At 42.9% G+C, this 18,495-nt stretch overlaps 1 protein-coding gene across 1 annotated transcript in view; it reads right to left on the bottom strand.

Annotated features, from left to right (window-relative positions):
- Positions 1-12,744: 12,744 nt before the first annotated feature.
- LOC306799988 (sodium channel protein type 5 subunit alpha-like) overlaps positions 12,745-18,495 on the bottom strand; it is a 210,369-nt gene continuing 204,618 nt past the window's right edge. Inside the window, 1 exon segment of the mRNA XM_079301701.1 lies at positions 12,745-17,642. Coding sequence (XP_079157827.1) covers positions 16,408-17,642 — 1,235 coding nt within the window. The 3' untranslated portion in view covers positions 12,745-16,407.

The following is an 18,495-nucleotide window of genomic DNA, read 5'->3' as shown; positions in this document are numbered from 1 at the left end:
CCACTGAGAAGGGGCATTTCTGAGAAAGAAGCTAAAAGGAGATCTGAAAGCTGTTCAAGTGCCTTAAATTTCACACAATCATAGACACATGGAGTCTTTCAGGTTGGAAGGGACCTTAAAGATCATCTTGCTCCAACTCCTCTGTCATGGGCAGGGAACTCTCCACTCTACCAGGCTGATCAAAGTCCCACCTAATCCAGTTTGAACAGGAGTGGGGTACCCACCACTTCTCTGGGAAAAAAATGCCTCTTAATGTCCCTTGGGAAGGTCTATCCAGAAGATTCTTCCTACTTCCCAGTCTCATCTGAGTAACAACCTCTCCACTCACAGTTCTGAACAGTGACAGGTCAGATGGAGCCTCAACCAAGGTAGGATTGGACCTTGCTGGGCTGCAGATGTGTTACCTTCTAATTAGCACTGTCATTATTTCTTTTTTTTTTGCAATTCCACCTCATCTATGTACACACACTCCATCCATTCCCCCATATCACAAATGGCAGAGGAAGCTGACAGATTCTTCAAGGGTCTATTCTGCATTGTAACCCTTTGGTTGCATTTCAGGACCTTTTGGGGCTGGGTACCAGCAATACCTGAGCTCATTTTAAGGCTGTTGACTTCCAGCAATCAGTTTAGAGCAGCATCTGGGTCAGCATGGGCTGAAACATGCCCCAAAGCCAGCAGATGGATCAGTGCACTGAGGGCTCTGCCTCATTCCTGTGGTCACACTGCAGCAGTACCTGAGCTGTGTAATACCCATTTCCCAAAGGCAAGTCTACACAATGCTGCAGCCCCTAGCAGGGATGTCACCAGAATAAAATCTTGGGCTCCAGCCACTGTCCAAACCACAAAGCCTCCCTTCTCCTGGTAAACAGCAGCTGCTTTGCTTCCCAGAAGTGACCACGCTTCAGCAATGGCTGTTGCAATGTAAATATTTTCTAACCCACCAGAAACACGTGGGCAGGCTGTCCTTAGGGGTTTGTGTCCTTAGAGTGAGAGAGGCAAGTGTGGAGCTGGATGGTCACAGGGGGTTTGTTCCTTCACACAAAGTGCAAGATCATGTATTTGCTGTTTAAGAGCAGCTGTCAGCTGAATCCCACCACAAATGGTTCAGAAGTTACCTAATCAAGGATATTGGAGTTGCTGAACCACAGGAGGAGGAGCAGTGACCTTGGCATTGCTGGAACTGGGCAGTACAAGCCATGTGTCTTCAGCCCAGCTCTTGTGCTCCTGTGGGAAAGCAGCAAAAGATGGGATTGCAACTAATCACAGCTCCACAGGCTGAGTCTCACAGACCCTGTATCCTGGTTTGAAGGACAGGTGTCTGCCAATAAAGGCAGACGCTTCTCTTTGAAATGGGGAATGTAAACCCCCTCCGTACAAATTATTATTACAATTTTGAAATTAAGGGACTCTCAGGCAAAGATATGGGAATTAGGAATAATGATTCTTTACTAGGAAAATTAAAATTGAAATACAGTATTACAAAGAACAATCCCAAAACACTGACAGAGTCAGAATCCAAGCTGGCACCCGTCAGTCAGTCAGGGTGGTGGCACAGTCCCATTCAATGGTGGCTGCATCCTCCTGCAGGGGCAGATGTGGTTCAGCTGCAGCAGTGCTCCTGGAGAAGGTGCAGTTTCCTCTGAAGGTCCAGGGATGATGTGGAAAGGCCTGGCTTTCCTCTGGAATCCAGTGGAAAGAAGGTATCTTCTCAGATAAAATCTCAGTTTTTATCTGGGCAGGAAAGGCTTGGCTCCTCCCCTGGTTGGAGCATCTCCCATTGGGATGATGGAATTTTATCAGTCATGCACTGGGACTGAATGGGCCAGCAGCAGATGATATCTCCTGGAGGGAGGATGGGCTGTGGGAAGATAAAGATGATTGCCCCAGCTGGTTTAAAGATGGCCCATTAGCAGAGAATATGTGCCAGGAGATCAGGGTCACTGCCCCACTGGCTGCAACAGATGGGGACAGAATACACATTGCTGGCCACATCAACCCAACACATCTAGCAATACCCAGAGAGGTATTTATCACATATTTCACTGTGTTGCTGGAAGGAGGCTGTGCAAGTGATTATAGTGATTATTGACATCACCATTGCCACCTAAATCCTCTAGGACAGTGGTCATTTTTTTAGGCTGTTCAGGGGAAAGCTAACAATGCGGAGGAGTCAAAAAATGTTACAGCAGATCAAGCAGGTTCAGATAACAGCTTTTAGTTACTGATGTACAGCAGGATACTCCTCAACCCTCTTTTCAAATATGCATGAGGCTAAACATTGTTCAATTGTCAATAGTATATTAAAAATATATATACTGAAGAGGTATTAGATTCCCTTGGTTCTTTACTGTATCAGCTACCTGGGGCAAAGGCTGGTTTTGCTCAAGGCCGGGACTGGGCTTCACATGGATTTTTAGGGGAGCAGGCTGGATCTAGGGAGAGCTGGGGCAGCTTTCCTGCCTCTGCAATCACTGCAATTCTGCCTCTGCAGCAGCTCCCAGCTCTGCTCACTGCTGCATTAACAATGGAGAGGCACTTCCAGGTGCTAGAAAAACTCCAGTGGGAAATGGAGACTCCCACCTCCAGGACCTGTACAGCTTCAGAGTGCTACTAGAGAGGAATTAAAATTCTGTCAGCAGTGCCAGAGACATCTGGTGTGAGCTGGATGCCCAAACTTAACCAAAGCTTGAAATTATAGCCTGAATCTCAATGAAACAAAAGGCAGATAAAGGAACAGCATATTCAGAGAGAAAACTGAGGATTCCAAATGCTTGAGCACAATATTTTAATATGGTGTCTTCAGCCAAAGCTGCCTTTAATAAATATAAACATAGTTTTGGTTCAGTCAAAATGTTTAACATAAAGTTGCTCAAATGATCTGAATTTGGGACTTTGTTCAACTATTGGAAGTAGACCATCTGTTTGCTGCACTACTCTCACTGAAAGTTGGGAAAAATCATGCCAAGGATTAACCAGTGACGAGCTGCAGACCTTTGTGCCTGGGGAGGGAAAGGGGTGAGGAGTTCTGGTGTTGGATCCCAGAAACCTGGGTTTTTTGAGGTTTTTGTGCTTTCTGGCACTGACCCCCTGGAGAAAACTACTTTTGAACTCAGGCCTTGGAGAAGGCTTCCAAATTTGAGTGATGGAGTCATGGGTGTGTAGTTAAATAGAAGAATGTGCTTTCACATGGGAAGAGGTTTAAATTTGAGGTTTATATAATATAGTAATAAGTATGGAACAAGATGGAGGATTTTGGGTGGTGTCTCTTTTCAGTGTCCTTCCTCCTTCTTCTTTATGGTTTCAGGCAGTAGTTTCTGGTTGGACAGTTAGTACTGCACTTAGGGTCACGGGAATTTGATTATTGGATTAAAAGTATAAATAATATAGGTGCTAATTCCCTATTGCACTGCTTAGCTTTAAGAGACCTTGTAGCAGCTGGACTCTCCTCCATTTTGCTTGCTTCTAGCTGGGGGCTACAAGTGTTGCTGAACTCTCTGTACTTTAGATAAGATTTAATAAACAACCAAGCCCGAACACGAGAAAATTTGTCTCTGTGTTTTTTCATCTTGGCTCTGAGTGAAGACAGAAGAAACTTCAGACAAACCACTAATTAAGTGGTGCAAAACACCACCCTGTTACACTATGGTGTTTTTTGAGAGTGCCTTGGCATGGCTGGTACTCTTGGGCTGTCTGTGCCCCTGTCCCTCTGAGCTCCAAACACCATGGGCAATGGACAGACTGAGCCTGCCCAAGGCTGGAGGACATCCACTGCCACTGCTCTTCAGGAAGCACCTCCAGAGGAAAAGGGGAACCCTTGACTTGTTTTCCCCTCTCAGAAACCCGAGCATGCAATCTCTACAGAGACTCCAAGTGTCAGCAGCAATGTCAGTGCTGGAACCCGCCCGCTGCTCCCCGCGCTGCTCTGCGGCACAAATTACATTTGCTCTACATAAAAGCCTTTGCTTGCTCACAGCTGAGTGATCACCAGCTTTTAATGTGCTATGACAAGGACGACTGGGTGTTGAACCTCCTGGCCCTGCTGCTAGATCACTTTTAGCCTGCAGTGCAGTTTGAGCCTTCCTGCTGAGTGTGGCAGGAGACATACCAAGATTTCTCAGATGCCTCTTTGCTCGGTGCAGAGGGACAGCTGCAGTTGGGAGAGCTGCCCAGAGCACCCTTTGTGGCTCAGCAGCACATGGGAGAGAAGGAAAGGGAAGGGAAAGGGAGAGAAGGAAAGTGGATTTACTGCTGAGTCAGATGCATTTGTCTCGCTCTGGACTTGGGTCCTGGGATGATGTTGCTGTCACACAGCAAAGTGAGTTGTCCTAGCACAAGGAATATAATTGATAAACATAAAGAGATTTAACAAGCAGGAATCAACAACTGCACTCACATCTTGGGTCATTGCTTGGGATGGCATTTGGCCCAGCAGGTTTTCTCCCCAGCAGTGGTGACAGCAGTGGGCAGCTCCTGCTTTGCATTCTCTGTGGTCATCTTCTTGCAAGTCAGCAGATATTTGAACCCCACCACCATTAGATTTTGTGGTTACTTTGTAATGCACATGTAATTGAGTCCTTCTGTGGTTTTGGTTTCATTAATGTTGCACTCATTTTTAGAGTATGAAATAGCTTACCTTTCCCATCCTCAGAAAATGAAGAACACATTTTGGCTCAGAGAAATGTCCTCAAAAACCCAAGATAGAGATGAAAACTCCTCTCCAGGTGAATTGTTTTCAGAAATTTCTCCTGAAACCATGTATTTTCATGTATGTACACACATGAATGCAGAGCTCTGCTTTTCTGGTTTTATTTTTTTAAATATTATGAGATTGGTTCGACTTAAGGGAAAAGAAATCAGAAGATATCCTTTCCCCAGAGTCCCCATTTTCTGGGAGCCTACCAAGGAGAACTCTCAAACCAGCATCTACCACACTTTTTGGTGGCTTGACAAACCAGCCAGGTTTCTCACTGGGACTGAACAGATGGAGAAGCAGCCTGTCCTAGGGAGCTTCCCAGGCTTCTCCCTGGCTGGAAGAGCCCTTTGTCAAAGTGATTATTCCTCTGCCACTGAGCAAGACACGGCCAGACACAGACTGCAGTGCTGCCACACCATCTTCCAGGCTAGAAAGTTGCTCTGAGCACTGCAGCACTCCTTGTGTGTTCCTGGTCATGTTAACAGCTTGGTGCTGTCCCCAGGTCATCCCATGCCACCCATATTTCATCCCTCTGCACCCTCATACCCTTCCCAATTTCTGATTGTCTGCCATCTCCAGCTGCCTGTTCTACCAACGTTTTTTTTCCAGCAGCCACTTCACCCCCAGGAAGGTTTGGAGGTTTTGGGAGGCACTGGTCTAGCAGCATGCCCTGATAGATGAGCAGAGGAACATCCCTGGGACAACTCTGGTTTAGGTCAGTGTCCCAGATATGATTTTGAGAATTCAGACTAAGAACTGCTTCAGCTAAGCAGGTTGGAAGGTGAGACCCCACTTAGGAGGACCAGAGTTTAGTTTTATTGTCCTATTTAGCCTCTGGGCAAGAAAAGCAACCTGTGACTGATTTTGGTATCCAACAGGAATGTAACATATGAGCTGGAAACACAGCCTGAGATGTGATCCATACAGGTTAACTAGCCAGACTCTCTCACTGCCCCAAAACTACCGATGACTGAGTTAGCAGAAGACATGCTTTAATTTGGCTCACCTAAAAGCTAAAGACAGAGTAAAAAACACAAACCAAATGATTGGAAGTTAATGTATATCCTTACGAAGAGGAAAATTAGCAAAAAACTAGTGTTTGGAACCAGCGTGGGACATCTCAAACATTTTGGAGGTGAGAGGGTGTGCAGCATGTCTCATGCTGGATGTGAGGTATTGCCTTGTGCCCAGGTTTATAGACAGAGCTGTAAGCCAGGGAATATTTTATTCACATTGAAGTGACCACCTTCTCATCACTTTTGTCAGTGGCATGATGCCCTTAAGGAAATCTGAGCCTTGCAGACAGACCTGCCTGACCCCATTAGCTTGGGAGGGAGATGAGTGTTTGCAATGGAAACTCTCATCCTGGCTCTTTCATAGACCAGTAAGACAGAGCACCAAGGTGCAAACATTGGAGTGACTCACAGCAAGCTGAGATGAAATGGAGATGATATTGAAGCACTAACAGCAGCATCTTCACAAAGTTAGGAAAACCATCTTTGGTGATGGCAAGGCAGAGGAGAAAACAGACTTAGAGGGTAAAAAAGCTGTTTGTGGGACTGATCGAGAGCAGGAATTCTCCCTCCTTTAATAAAGAGATTTATCTGCTGAGTAGGTGATAACATCAAACTGACACCCCTGGAGGGAGAGCATCCCAATTTAGGATAGCATCACAAGTATGTTTTGCCAGTCACTATGAAGGTATTTACATGCATTTAATCCACACAGTCAGCTGGTGTGAGAGTCAAAGCTCTCAAATTAGAGCTGGGTAAGGACCTTAAGCTTCAGGCTTCAGGGATTTGTACATAGCTCTGAGACCAGAACTGTGATACTTGCAAGCATCCACTGCCTACACCAAGAATGGAGAGGATTAAAAAAGCTCAGATTGATAATTGCAAACATCATCAGATAAAAAGATTGCTACAGGATCACATTTAATCTCATTCTTTACTCTGGGAAGGTTCTTTTGACTTCATTTGGAGTTTACTTCATGACAGAATGCTGAAGAAGACAGGTCCTACCTGCCTACATGGAGGTGACAATATAATTTTACTGAAAATCCCTCCCAGCAGTTCTAAACACTTGAACTAAATTCCTTTCAGAGGAAACTGGGGGGAGTCCAGTGTGAACATGAAGGAGTGTGCTTTGTCCACCCTTCTCAATACAAGTTACAACACTGAACTTACTTGAGAGGGGTAAAACAGCAAGTGATCCCTCCCTGTGTCTCTGCAGCATTATAAAGCAACAGCCTTACCAGCCCTGTCAGATTGGGACCAGGGCCATGTTTGCCACCTTCTGGGGTCTGGGTAGTTCTCTGCCTTCCCCCTGTCAGTGTCCAGGAGTGTTTCTATGCCAGACACTCCAAGAATGTGAAGGCTGACCAATCTTCAGGCTGATCTTCCCATCCTTCCCAGGGAGGTAGAGGTGAGAGGGGATCACAGCTGCTGGCTAGAAGGGTCACACTCTGGCTCCTGAAGCTGTTAAGTCCTCAAGACCCTACCCAAAAAGAGTGATCTTTGCAGCCTTTGTGGGCTTAAGGTTCCTGACATGTGCATTCCACACGTGAAAGGCAAGATTTTCTCATGGTGCAGTAGGACAGGACAGCAGTGGGGTGAAAAACTGGGGCTTTGTCCTTTGTGGTCACACCTGACCTGTGGACCCATGACCTATTTTCAAGAGGGACAATGTGTCTTTGGCTGCACTATGTCAGGCTCAGTATAGGGTCAGAAGCACAATTTCAGCTGAGCATTTCCCTTTCTCATTAACTTACAATTTTGCAGCAAGAGGAAGATGTCCTCCCTGAAGCCTGGAAAGCCTCCATGAGTGAGAAATTAGGTGTTTTCTGGCCTCTTTTGTCTTCTCAGTGGACAGCTGGATATTCATTGCAAATGCCATTGCACGGAGCTGTTTTATTCCCAGGCAGCCACTCCTGGCAACACAAATCTCACCACGGCTTGAATGGCAAAAAATCTTTGGCCTTAAACCAGGGCATTTTAGTTGTGGTGGTTTGGGGCATTTTCTGGTGTCCTGTACTAACATCCAGCTCTGCAGTGTGCCCTCCTGTAAGGAAAAGAGAGAAACAGCTTGACTTATAATTGCTCAGAGTAGCATCACTGGGGTTGAACACTACAGAGTTTCAGAGGGGCTTTCCTCTGACAGTGAGGAGAAAGAGGACTTGAGTCCAAGTTGCCCAACACAGCTATGAGTTAAAAAAAAACCAAACAAACAAAAGAGAATCTTATTTCCAGTGGACACATTTTCTAGCCCACCACATCTTCTCTTTTGACTTCCTGTGTCAGGGTGCTTTGTGATGAACTTTCTGGGAGGTGAATCCAACCGCTGGAGCCACACTGACAGGAGCACCCTGAGACTGCTGTCCTCTGCACCTTCTGGCTGCCTGGAGAGGACAGTGCAGGGAAACCCTGGGGCTGGAGAGCTTGCCCAGCTCAGCCCTGCAGTGTTTCAGTGCAGAGGGATGGTTCCTGGAGCAGAGGGTGCAGATAAGCAGTTATCTGTGCTGTGCACACACAGTGTCAGTCCTGGCACTGCAGGCTGTCCTGAGCTGCTCACAAGCTGCATCACTGCTGATGGTACCCAGGTGACTGCCACCTCCTGTGAGAGATTCAGGCCAGTGTCATCACCACTGAGCTTATCCCCTTCACCTGCCCACCACACCATTCAGCAGCTGCTCCTACCCAAGCAAATCAAGGTATTGCAAACTTCTAATCCCCACCTTGCTTCTCCCACTACTTTATCAACTCCTCCAGCTTTTTCTGAGAAGCACTTCACAGTTATATGGCTGTGGAGGGAGGTACAGGAAGGATCTTGCCTATAAGGTGCATAGCTATCCTCCCAGCTCCTCCTGGAAAACAAAAAAATAAAATACCTTCCATCTCAAGTACCTTCCCATTGGATAATGAAGGCAATCCAAACAAAGCTCATGGCACCAGAACGAAAAACATCTGGTTTTTCTGTGTTTTGTGTCATGGAATTGGTGATCTTTGGTGGTGAAGCAAATGCAAATTAATTGTTCCTCCTACAATATGAGGTATTTATATGACCTGCCTGTGCTTCTGTGTGAAAATATTTTATCTTTCCTTAAGACCTGGCTTCTTTTTGCAACCTTTCCTGCCTGCCAGACTTTCACATCCTCCTCAGTTGATTACCTTTGCAAAGCTCATAGGAATTCTTTTATCTCTGAGACATCCATCCCTCAACCAAACCAGACTGAAACAGGCCAAGGGAGAGACACAGGCAGAGGTGTGTGGACCCTGTGACTATTTTTCTTTTTGTTATAGTTGTAGCCAGGTAGGTCCTGAGAGGCACCTGCCCTCCTTTGAGGGCTGATATTTTCCCTGCCTGGGTAAGAAGCTCCCTTCTCCTACTGCACAGGAGAAACAGCTATCTTTACCCCATTTCAACCATCTTTACCCCATTTTAACTGTCTTTACCCCATTTCAACCCCAGGCTTTAGAGAAGCCCCTGCACATGTGCAGCACAGTGCTGCTGAAGCACTTGGAACAGCTACAAACCTTCTCCTGCAATATCCAGAGCAGCCCACCCTCAAACCACAGCATCCCACTTCCTCACAAGGAGCACCTTCTTCTCTTCTGCCTCCCTCAAAGGTTTTTCATCAAACCTGCCAGCAAATCCAGGCTCCAAGAAACCCAGACCATCCCTTCAGTCTCCACTCCTGTAATAAGAGAAAGGAATTTGATTGAAGATCCCAGTGGCTCTTCCTCTGCCTTGTCTGGCCTGTGGGGTAAGGCAAGGACAGGTGGAGGTGATATCCTCTCCTATTAAAGGTTTAGCATGTTTTTTTAATGACTTAAAGGAGACCTAGAAGGAAGATAAATGTTTTAGGGGAGTTCTGTTGTGGTAGGACAAAGAGTAATGGTTCTAAAGTAAAAGATAAGATAGGAGATTCAGACTAGTATAGGGAATAAATTTTTTACAACGAGGGGGGTGAGACACTGGAACGAGTCGCCCAGAGGAGCTGTGGCTGCCCCATCCTTGAAAGTGTTCAAGGCAAGACTGACAGGGGCTCTGAGCAACCTGGTTTAGTGGAAGGTGTCCCTGCTCACTGCAGGACAGTTGGTTTGGATGACTTTTAAAAGTCCTTTCGAACCCAAACTTTTCCCAGATTCAATGATTCTGTGTGACCAAGGCTGTCACCAAGGGCTGAACTGTCCCATATTGCATTGAGCCCCGTGACTCCAGGTTTGTATCCTCTGTAGAAATTCGTATAATGAACACAGTTGTTCCCTGAGCTAAAAATGAAAATTATTTCATTTTTGCTTGGTCTGCAAGTTTTGAAAGTGAATTAAGACAAACTTGTGCAACTGGGACAGTCTATCTATATGAAAGTGTTAGCAACCTGGTTTCCCTCTGGGAATTGCAAAAATTCCCTTTAGCTTTAGAGAAACTGAGACTCCACAGAAGCCACAGGGATTCTAAAGCAGAGCTACATAGTTCAAGTCACCTTTAAACTTTTAGAACCATGCATGGTTTCATCATAATCGTCTGTGTCTTCTGTTTTTTTTCTCTTGAAGCCCCATTTTTTGATACTCATAGCTAGTTAGAAAATCTGTTCTTTGAACAGTGATAATAAATGTATTATAAATTTGTCTTATAATAAATAAATCTGTGTTCAGATTTCACTTACATGTTAGAGAAAACAAATAAAGCTTGAAAATATCACCAGATCACCTAAAATTGAAGTTTCGGAGTATTAAAAATAAAGTAACAGTGGTAGTAGTAATAATAGGAAGAAGAAGAAGAAGAGATGATTCTTTTGAATTAAAATCTCATTTTTAAGCCCCTCTGGTGATGTCTGAACACCCAATAGTGGTTTTTGGGACTGCAGAAAAAAGGAGAAAAAGACCTCCAGTGACCTGACCCGGCTGGGACTCACAACCCAACGCGAAGCAATGAGATTGCAGGGGACGAAACAACTGCAGCAGCAGCCTCAGAAACTTTGCCACGGCAAAAGCACGTGGGCCAGGTGCTGCCCAAAGGCCTGTTTGTCAGCTGGCTAAAATAGCCCAGGCGGAGGTGCTGACAAAGCCATCCCAACACCTCCAACCCTCGCGGGTTATCGGGGACGTTTGACCGCGAAGCATTTTTCTGCCGGCTGCCAATGGCTCTTCCCCGAGGACTATTTGCTTTCACATGCTTTCCCTTTGACACGGCTGCTATTTCTTTGCAATATGTAAACACTCAGAAGGATTTCCATGTTTGTTCTTTGCCGGGTGTGTGGGGGCTCAATGAGGGATTGACGTGAAGGAGCAGCCGCTCCGCGGGCGCTTCCTCTCCGTGTGCTCTGCTTCCTGCCTGTTTTCTCCACTTATAAATCCTGCTTGATTATAAGTTATTGTAAGTTCTGCTCCAGTCTCCACACCCCTGACACACAGCAGGAAAATGCATCACTGGTGTCAGAAACATGACACTGCCATCTTACATGGGTGTTCTTTAGAGCCCAAAGGGGCCTTTGCGCTGCAAAGCATTTATTCTTTATTTCTCCCCTTCCTACAATGTTTTCTGACTTTAAAAAGTTTTCTTCAATATCAGGCATATTACTAATGTGTGACTTTTCCTAAGAAAACTGTTTGGGTTGCCTGTGCTGCTGTTAACTCTCTCTCTTAATGCTGACATTTTTCCAAAATGATCTTAGTATTTAATAAGACAATTTGCATCAAAAGTAAAAAGGAACAGAAACCACTAAAGAAGAAAAAAAAAAAATCTAAAAATTATCTAGAAATTGCAGGCCCTGACTCCAAACTCATGGATTGAACCTAAGCTTGAATTAATAGATCTGCTGCTTTGTAAAATCAATTTAATTTTACTTATTAGTGTGGTTAAGCTACAGGATGGTAGATTTAAATTGGATGTTAGGAAGAAATTTTTCATTGTGAGGGTGGTGAGACACTGGAACAGGTTTTCCAGAGAAGCTGTGGCTGCCCTATCCTGGACCAGATTTGACTGGACTTGAAGCAACCGGTTGTGGAAGCTGTCCCTGCCCATGGCAGGGGGGATTTGGAACTAGATGATCTTTTAGCCTCATTCCAACCCAAATAATTCCATGTTAAAAAAAAAAAAAAGCAAGTATAAAAATCCACATTTTCTGAGGAGACAGTCCTCCAAGTTCCTTGATAGGGCTGGAAAAGAAGAAATCCAATTGGCAAATTTTGTTTTTTAAAAATTTCATGCTGAAAATTAAAAAAATCAGAAGCTTTCCCAAGACCTGTATGAAAATAAGGAGAGTCCTGTAAGCCAAAGCAGCCCCTAGCACAGTGATGGGAGCACACGTATAGAGGTTAGGCAATTCTGGTAAAAATCTGGATGTGAATATCTTTCTGGTGGGGATCATGACACTGAACTTCCTCCACATGTGGAATTTTGACCACAAATTTTAACGAGAAATTTCCATAACTAATCTGACATGTCTCCATGGAGAATTCTCATTTCAGCAAACTGCTCCTTCCAATGAAAAATATCTTCCTGAATTTCAGACATTCATTCTATACACATTGACTCAGAAGTCAAATTATTTCATGACATATTTTAGCAAATGCTTATTAAAAAAAAAGTCTTCTTCACAAGTCAGACTGCCCCAGGCTGATATAAAACATTATTATAAATTGATTTTATTAAACTAATTCAAAGGTCTGACTGATTTTTTTTCATTGCAGCTCAAACTAGTTTTCCTCCTCCAGCTAATTCTACTGGGCAGGTTGGGTTCAAATAGCAATGTTGGATTCATCCTATAAATGATTCTGTTTGAGAAGAGACTTTTGAATCTGCTTCAAATTCATCTGAAGTAGCCAGAAATTCTCCACTGATTTCAGGAAGCTTTGGATCAAGCCTTTAATGCTCTGTAGGTTGCCTTCCAATGTAAGATGAACTGGAAAGGTTTTCATCAAAAAACCTCCTAGCCAAAGTCACCATGCATTTCCCAAACAAATACGCGGAAAAAGAGTCAGAGAAATAATAACATAAATGTTGATAACATAACAAAAAAAAAAAAAAAAAAAAAAAGGCAGAAGAAATATTTGTTATCCTTATTTATTTAATAAAGAAACATAATAAACTTGAATTTTTCCAGGTACAAACAGCTTAATATGTCCTATGATATTGGCTGATATTTTCCTTGCTCTTTTTGTAGCTTGAGTGATTCATGTGGTAGCCTTTATTGAACAAATCAACAGAAAAAATGGCAGCACTCATCATGCTTATAGACAGTGTGGGCCAGCTATTGAGTTAGTGTCTTAAACTAAGTCACTGCACTGGGAGGTTGTATCATGGCTCGATTGGGATCAGCATCTCCAGTAACAAAGATCTACAAGTGAGGTTATTTGATAATTTTGAGGGGAGTTCTGCATACCATACAAAGATACCATTCCCTCTTCATCCCTAAAGAAACGTGCCACAGGACAATAGAAAACCCAATAGAAAACCAACCTTCCAGTTACAAAGGTTTTTGAAAATAATTTACAATTCAGTTTTAGAAAGTTGCACTGTAAACATCTAGAGTTAAGACCCTCTTTCAGATTTTTTTTTTTTTTTATTATTTTTTTGTTTGTTTATTTGTTTGTTTGTTTTTAAAGAGGTTTTGGGTAAAAGAACCATTTGTAATTGCATCAGTACTATAGGGTCTCACATCAATGACACTAAAATGTTAAACTCAAGGCTGAAACGACCAAAGGAAGGGCTCTTCTCTAATAAAATGGTGACCAGCTAATTGTCTCTTTACATTCTGTTCATTACTGGGCCTGACTCTTAATAAGAATAGCAGTTGAATATTTTCTAATAAAAGTTGCAAATAATTAAAATATTGTTAAAGCAGCATAACCAACAACTCACTACTGAGTGCAGGCTGGTGTTTTCCTTGGGTTTCAGACAATTTACATCATACATGAAAAGAAATCATATGAGAAATGCTTCTTTTCCTTAGTATTTCCCCCCCTCTTTTTTAAAAAAAAATTTTATTCTAAAGATTTGAAAGGAATATAATTTTGCTAGTTGTCAGCCAATAAATGCTTGTTCGGCAAGTAACGAATGTACTATTTTCTAATTAAACAGTTTCATTATAGGCAGCAGCTTGTTGCTAATGATCAATAAATCCCATTTAGTGGAAACATTTTAATCAGTAAGTCGTGTCCTCTGAGTGTCAGCCACTCTATAAACTCACAAGATACATATATATGTATAGATATACGTATGTGTGTGTGTATATATATATGCATATAAATATAAAAATCGCATACTCTTTCTGGGTGATATGTACAGTCAGAATAACATTACAGCATAAATACACAGGGAATTTGTATAAAGTTTCTCTAATTTGAGAAGCCTTGAGCAATTCTGAGTTTTTGGGGGAGGTGAGGGGAAGGGGGAAGGAATAAAGAATGTTTTTACTTCAAGGAACGACGAGTAGTCCCCTTAAGTTAGAATCTAATTACATACAAGATTTAAAGGCAACAAAATGCCCAGAGGAACAGCCCTATGTTATACACCATAGACATGGGGTTAAAAGGGCAAGAGAGCATGATTATAATAATACTTATATAGTATGGTTCATTCCCTTATAGCACTTTGCAATCAGAAAGTCTTACAACACCCCTGTGAGGTAGGTAAGTATTATTATTCCCATTTTACAGATGGGTAAACTGAGGCACAGGTAGGTTAAATTATTTGCCTAAAAATCATGTAGTAAGAATCAGGAATAGACCCCAGGAATCCTGATGGCAAATCCTCTGAATAACCGATAGACCACTCTCAAGTGAATGCCTGAGACACCTCTCAATGAAAGGAGAGAATATATTAGCCCATATTTACACAGATACATTGTCATCCTTTGGACATGTTGTCGTACATATTCTGACTTGTTTAGAGGACAGATAACAATGGCCATAGATAAACTTGACTGTAACATGTTGCTTTAATTCTTGTTGCCAACCCCATGTGGTTTTTTGACTCTTTCACAACCCGGGATGTAACTAAATGTTAATGACAATACACCTTAAATACATTCTTGATATCTTTGCTTCTCCAAGGTGAAAAAGCACGATTACTCTTCCTTTAAAGTGCAATGGCTCATTACAGAAATCTCAAGATTTTCCATGAAGTCCAACCAAACCCAAGTACAATCAGTCTGAAGGTGAAAAAGAAAGAATTTGTCTGTAATGATGGACATGTCTCTATATTCCATAAATAAATTCTCACATTCTATCGAGGCTGAAAGATAATAAATAATCTATGTTAGCACGTAAAAACCTCTAATACTTTTCTACAGTCACACATCCACCTTTCACCCCATTGTCATTTCTTTGGCCTGAAGCTGAAGGACACATCAACTGTAAATATTACTTTGTCTACAGGAATGAGGATATAGCTACTATCTAGCAGATTTTTTTTATCAGTTCCTGTATTTCTTGTCCTTCCCCAGAAATCTAACTGTGCTATCTGAGAAAATGAAAGATGGATCTTGAGTTAAAAGGATTCAAACCCTCAAAATCTGTGTACAGATCCAGAGGTAATTCCCCTCCCACCTTCTTGATCACACTGTCGCAGCCATTCTGCATGGCCCAGTTGGCATTGATTTAATATTAGTAGTAGTATAAATAATTTTTTCTTTTTGAGTAATATTGATGCACAGAGTTCCAAATCAGGCTGCTTAGCTCAGTGTTCCTGGGGAAAATGTAACCTATCCCACTACCTTAACAGAAACTTTGCCAGCCTAGATGGTGCTTTGGATCACTACACACAAACGTGATGCACTACTTCTATGGCGAGTTTGATTGCAGATTTCAAAGCAGATTCTTGAAACATACTACAAAATTAGTGCTTTTATTAACAGTTTTACAAACAGAATCCATAATTGCCTAGTTTCCTGAAGGATAGAACAAGCCATTTCTGTTATCATGTTGAGATCATTCGCTTCTCTGGTTTTTTTTTGTTTTGTTTTGTTTTTTTTTTTTTGTTTTTATTTTTGTGTGTGTGTGTGTGTTTCTGCTGATGTGCAGTTGCAAGTCCCAAGAGGGAGAGCTTAGTGTAGTCAACAGTTGAAATGTTGCTAATTTGATACTTCCATTTGCAACAACTTTCCTCTTCAAGTGATGGGGATCCCATAAGTTACTATTACCTTGACTCAGAGTTCATCATGAAGAGTGTTAGGATCATTAATCTCCACGGAAAAAGAGACTTCTTTTTTTTTCTTTTTTTAAGTAAAAAAATATCAAATATAATAAATTTATGAAAGACCATTCACAACATATACAGTAAGTGTTACATTTTGCTACAGCAGCTGTGATTTTTTTTTTTCTTTTTAGAATGCAAGGTCATACATCTCCATAAGTAAACACACTAATATGAGTAAGACCTTAAATGAATGTATACAGCCAGGCTTTATCTGTGGGTAGATATACACTGTGTTTACTGTTTTACAGTCTAGCCTATTCTTATTCACACCATTGATATAACAGCTATGACCCTGCAGAGAATCTTCCTGTGCATATATAAATATAAATATTGAGCCAAGTCAAAAAGAGCAGGGTCAAATGTTATATGACTTATTAGATTCCTGTAGTTAAGGGTAAAAACTCCACTGTTTCTTTTTGCAACTAATTTTTAATAAGAAGGCTGCTTCAATCGTTGTGTAGTTACAGCATTACATTCTGTAAACAATGTTTTAAAGCATTCTAAACAAACATTTAAACAATTGATTCTTTATCCTTGTCGGGTGAGAGAAGACAATCTATAGCCTCATCGCTTTTGCTCACGTCCGTTATCTTCAGCTGGAGGTTTTCACTCGTGCCTCTGGTGACGCTGTCGTAGGACGGGGGGAAAGAGGTGGAGGACAGAGTTTCTGACTTGTCTATTGGCCTGCCATAGTTTTCGTTCATCATGAACGCGATGAGACCCTCCTTCTCGGGCGCATCGTCCTCCAGGATGCTGCTTTCCAAAGTTCTGTGCCGGTACAGGTAGGATGCCTGCTTCATGGAGCGCCGGAACAGGTGTCTCCTGTAGGCCCTCTGGATGACGATGGCCGAGACCTCCTCCTGCTTCCGCCGCAGGGTCGTTGTAATGGGCTCGTAGGAGATCTTGGAGGGGTTCGCTGCCATGAACTTCTCTTCCATCTGTATTTTAAGGGCATCCATCTCTCCAGATTCTCCTAGCACCCTTTTTGTAAAAGCAAACAAAATATCCAAGCAATGGATCCTGTCTCCGCTGACCATGGGCAGGTCCATCGCTATGAGTTTGATTTTGTTCGGTTTCGCTATGCGCAAAGGTTCTGACAGCGCGTCTGCAAAGTCTGAAAGTGCAGAATACTCAATAAACTGAGTGGCTTCGGGGTCAAACTTCTCCCAGATTTCATAGAACATATCAAAATCATCCTCGCTTAGAGGCTCTGTACTTTCCTCAGTGGCTACACTGAAGTTCTCTAAAATAATGGCTATATACATGTTTACAACAATGAGAAATGATATAATGATATACGTAACAAAGAATAAAATCCCTACAGCAGGGCTCCCGCAGTCTCCCTTTGAACCATTTGCATTGGGAAGGTTGGGGTCACAATATGGTGGCCCGGTGTTTAAAATAGGGTTGAGAAGACCATCCCAGCCAGCTGACGTGGTGATTTGGAAGAGACAGAGCATGCTGTTAGCAAAGGTTTGGAAGTTGAACATGTCATCAATCCCATACTCCTTCTTCACATAGGCAAAGTTAGCCATGCCAAAAATGGCATAAATGAACATGACCAGAAACAGCAAGAGGCCAATGTTGAACAGAGCAGGCAGGGACATCATTAAGGCAAAGAGCAGAGTTCGAATTCCTTTGGCTCCCCGGATGAGTCTCAGGATCCGGCCAATCCGAGCCAAGCGAATGACTCTGAAGAGTGTGGGAGAGAAGAAATATTTCTGGATGATGTCAGAAAGTACGGTGCCTTGAAAAGAAAAGAGACAGATAGCAAGTTAGTACATGGGAAATAATCCCAGGCTTTCCTTTTAAAGCAATCAGTCAGGATTATTGAGAAAATAAATGGAAAGTTGCCCAGATTGGAAGGCTCACAATAAAGGGAAAGGCATTGTTGCTTTTTCAAGCCCGTTTAATCCATAAGAACTTGTGAGACTGTAAGCAGAGAATGGTAGTGGCAGTTTTATTAAAGGACAGTTTTCTGTTGGTAATGAGAAACCAAGATCAAGCCAAGACAAAAATACCTGCAGCTTTTTTGGCCATGACCCACCTGAGAAATTTGATGTGAGTGCAGATAATTTGTCTCATGTAACATTTTTGTCTGTAAAGTAATGAGTCAGAAATTCTGGTGTGCTGGGCCTGTGTTTTTTTTGAGCTTCCACCAGAACAGTGCAGGTTTCCACTGTGTATCCATTTGGTTGGTTGGTTGCTTATAAATTTTTCCAGTTTCCCTGATGGGCTGTGAGGGAACTAAGGGCTGAGGCTGTGCTAGCAAGGAAAGGAGCTTGCACTCCTGGACTAAACTCTTCATGCAGGAGCAGAACACTTGGTCCAGGCAGTCTAAAGCCAAGTCCCTGGCTGCATGAGCTGTGCTGAGCTCCTGTCTCCCACAGGAACAGGACTCACTGGCGTCCTCTGACACTGCAATAACCTGGGACAGCACTCTGAGCAGCATGACAGCTCAGGTTAATAACTGTGTGCTATGGCCATACCCAGAACATCTGACCTCAAGGTTCTGGTGACAGCTGTGTGGCAGTGACATTCCCAGGGTGACCCAAACCTGTGGAATCCAGGCTGTTCAATGCCCCCAAAGCACAGGGTGT

The sequence above is a fragment of the Erithacus rubecula genome, assembly GCF_903797595.1.
Source record: "Erithacus rubecula genome assembly, chromosome: 3".
Classification (NCBI taxonomy): domain Eukaryota; kingdom Metazoa; phylum Chordata; class Aves; order Passeriformes; family Muscicapidae; genus Erithacus; species Erithacus rubecula.
This window is presented reverse-complemented; position numbering and strand designations above follow the sequence as displayed.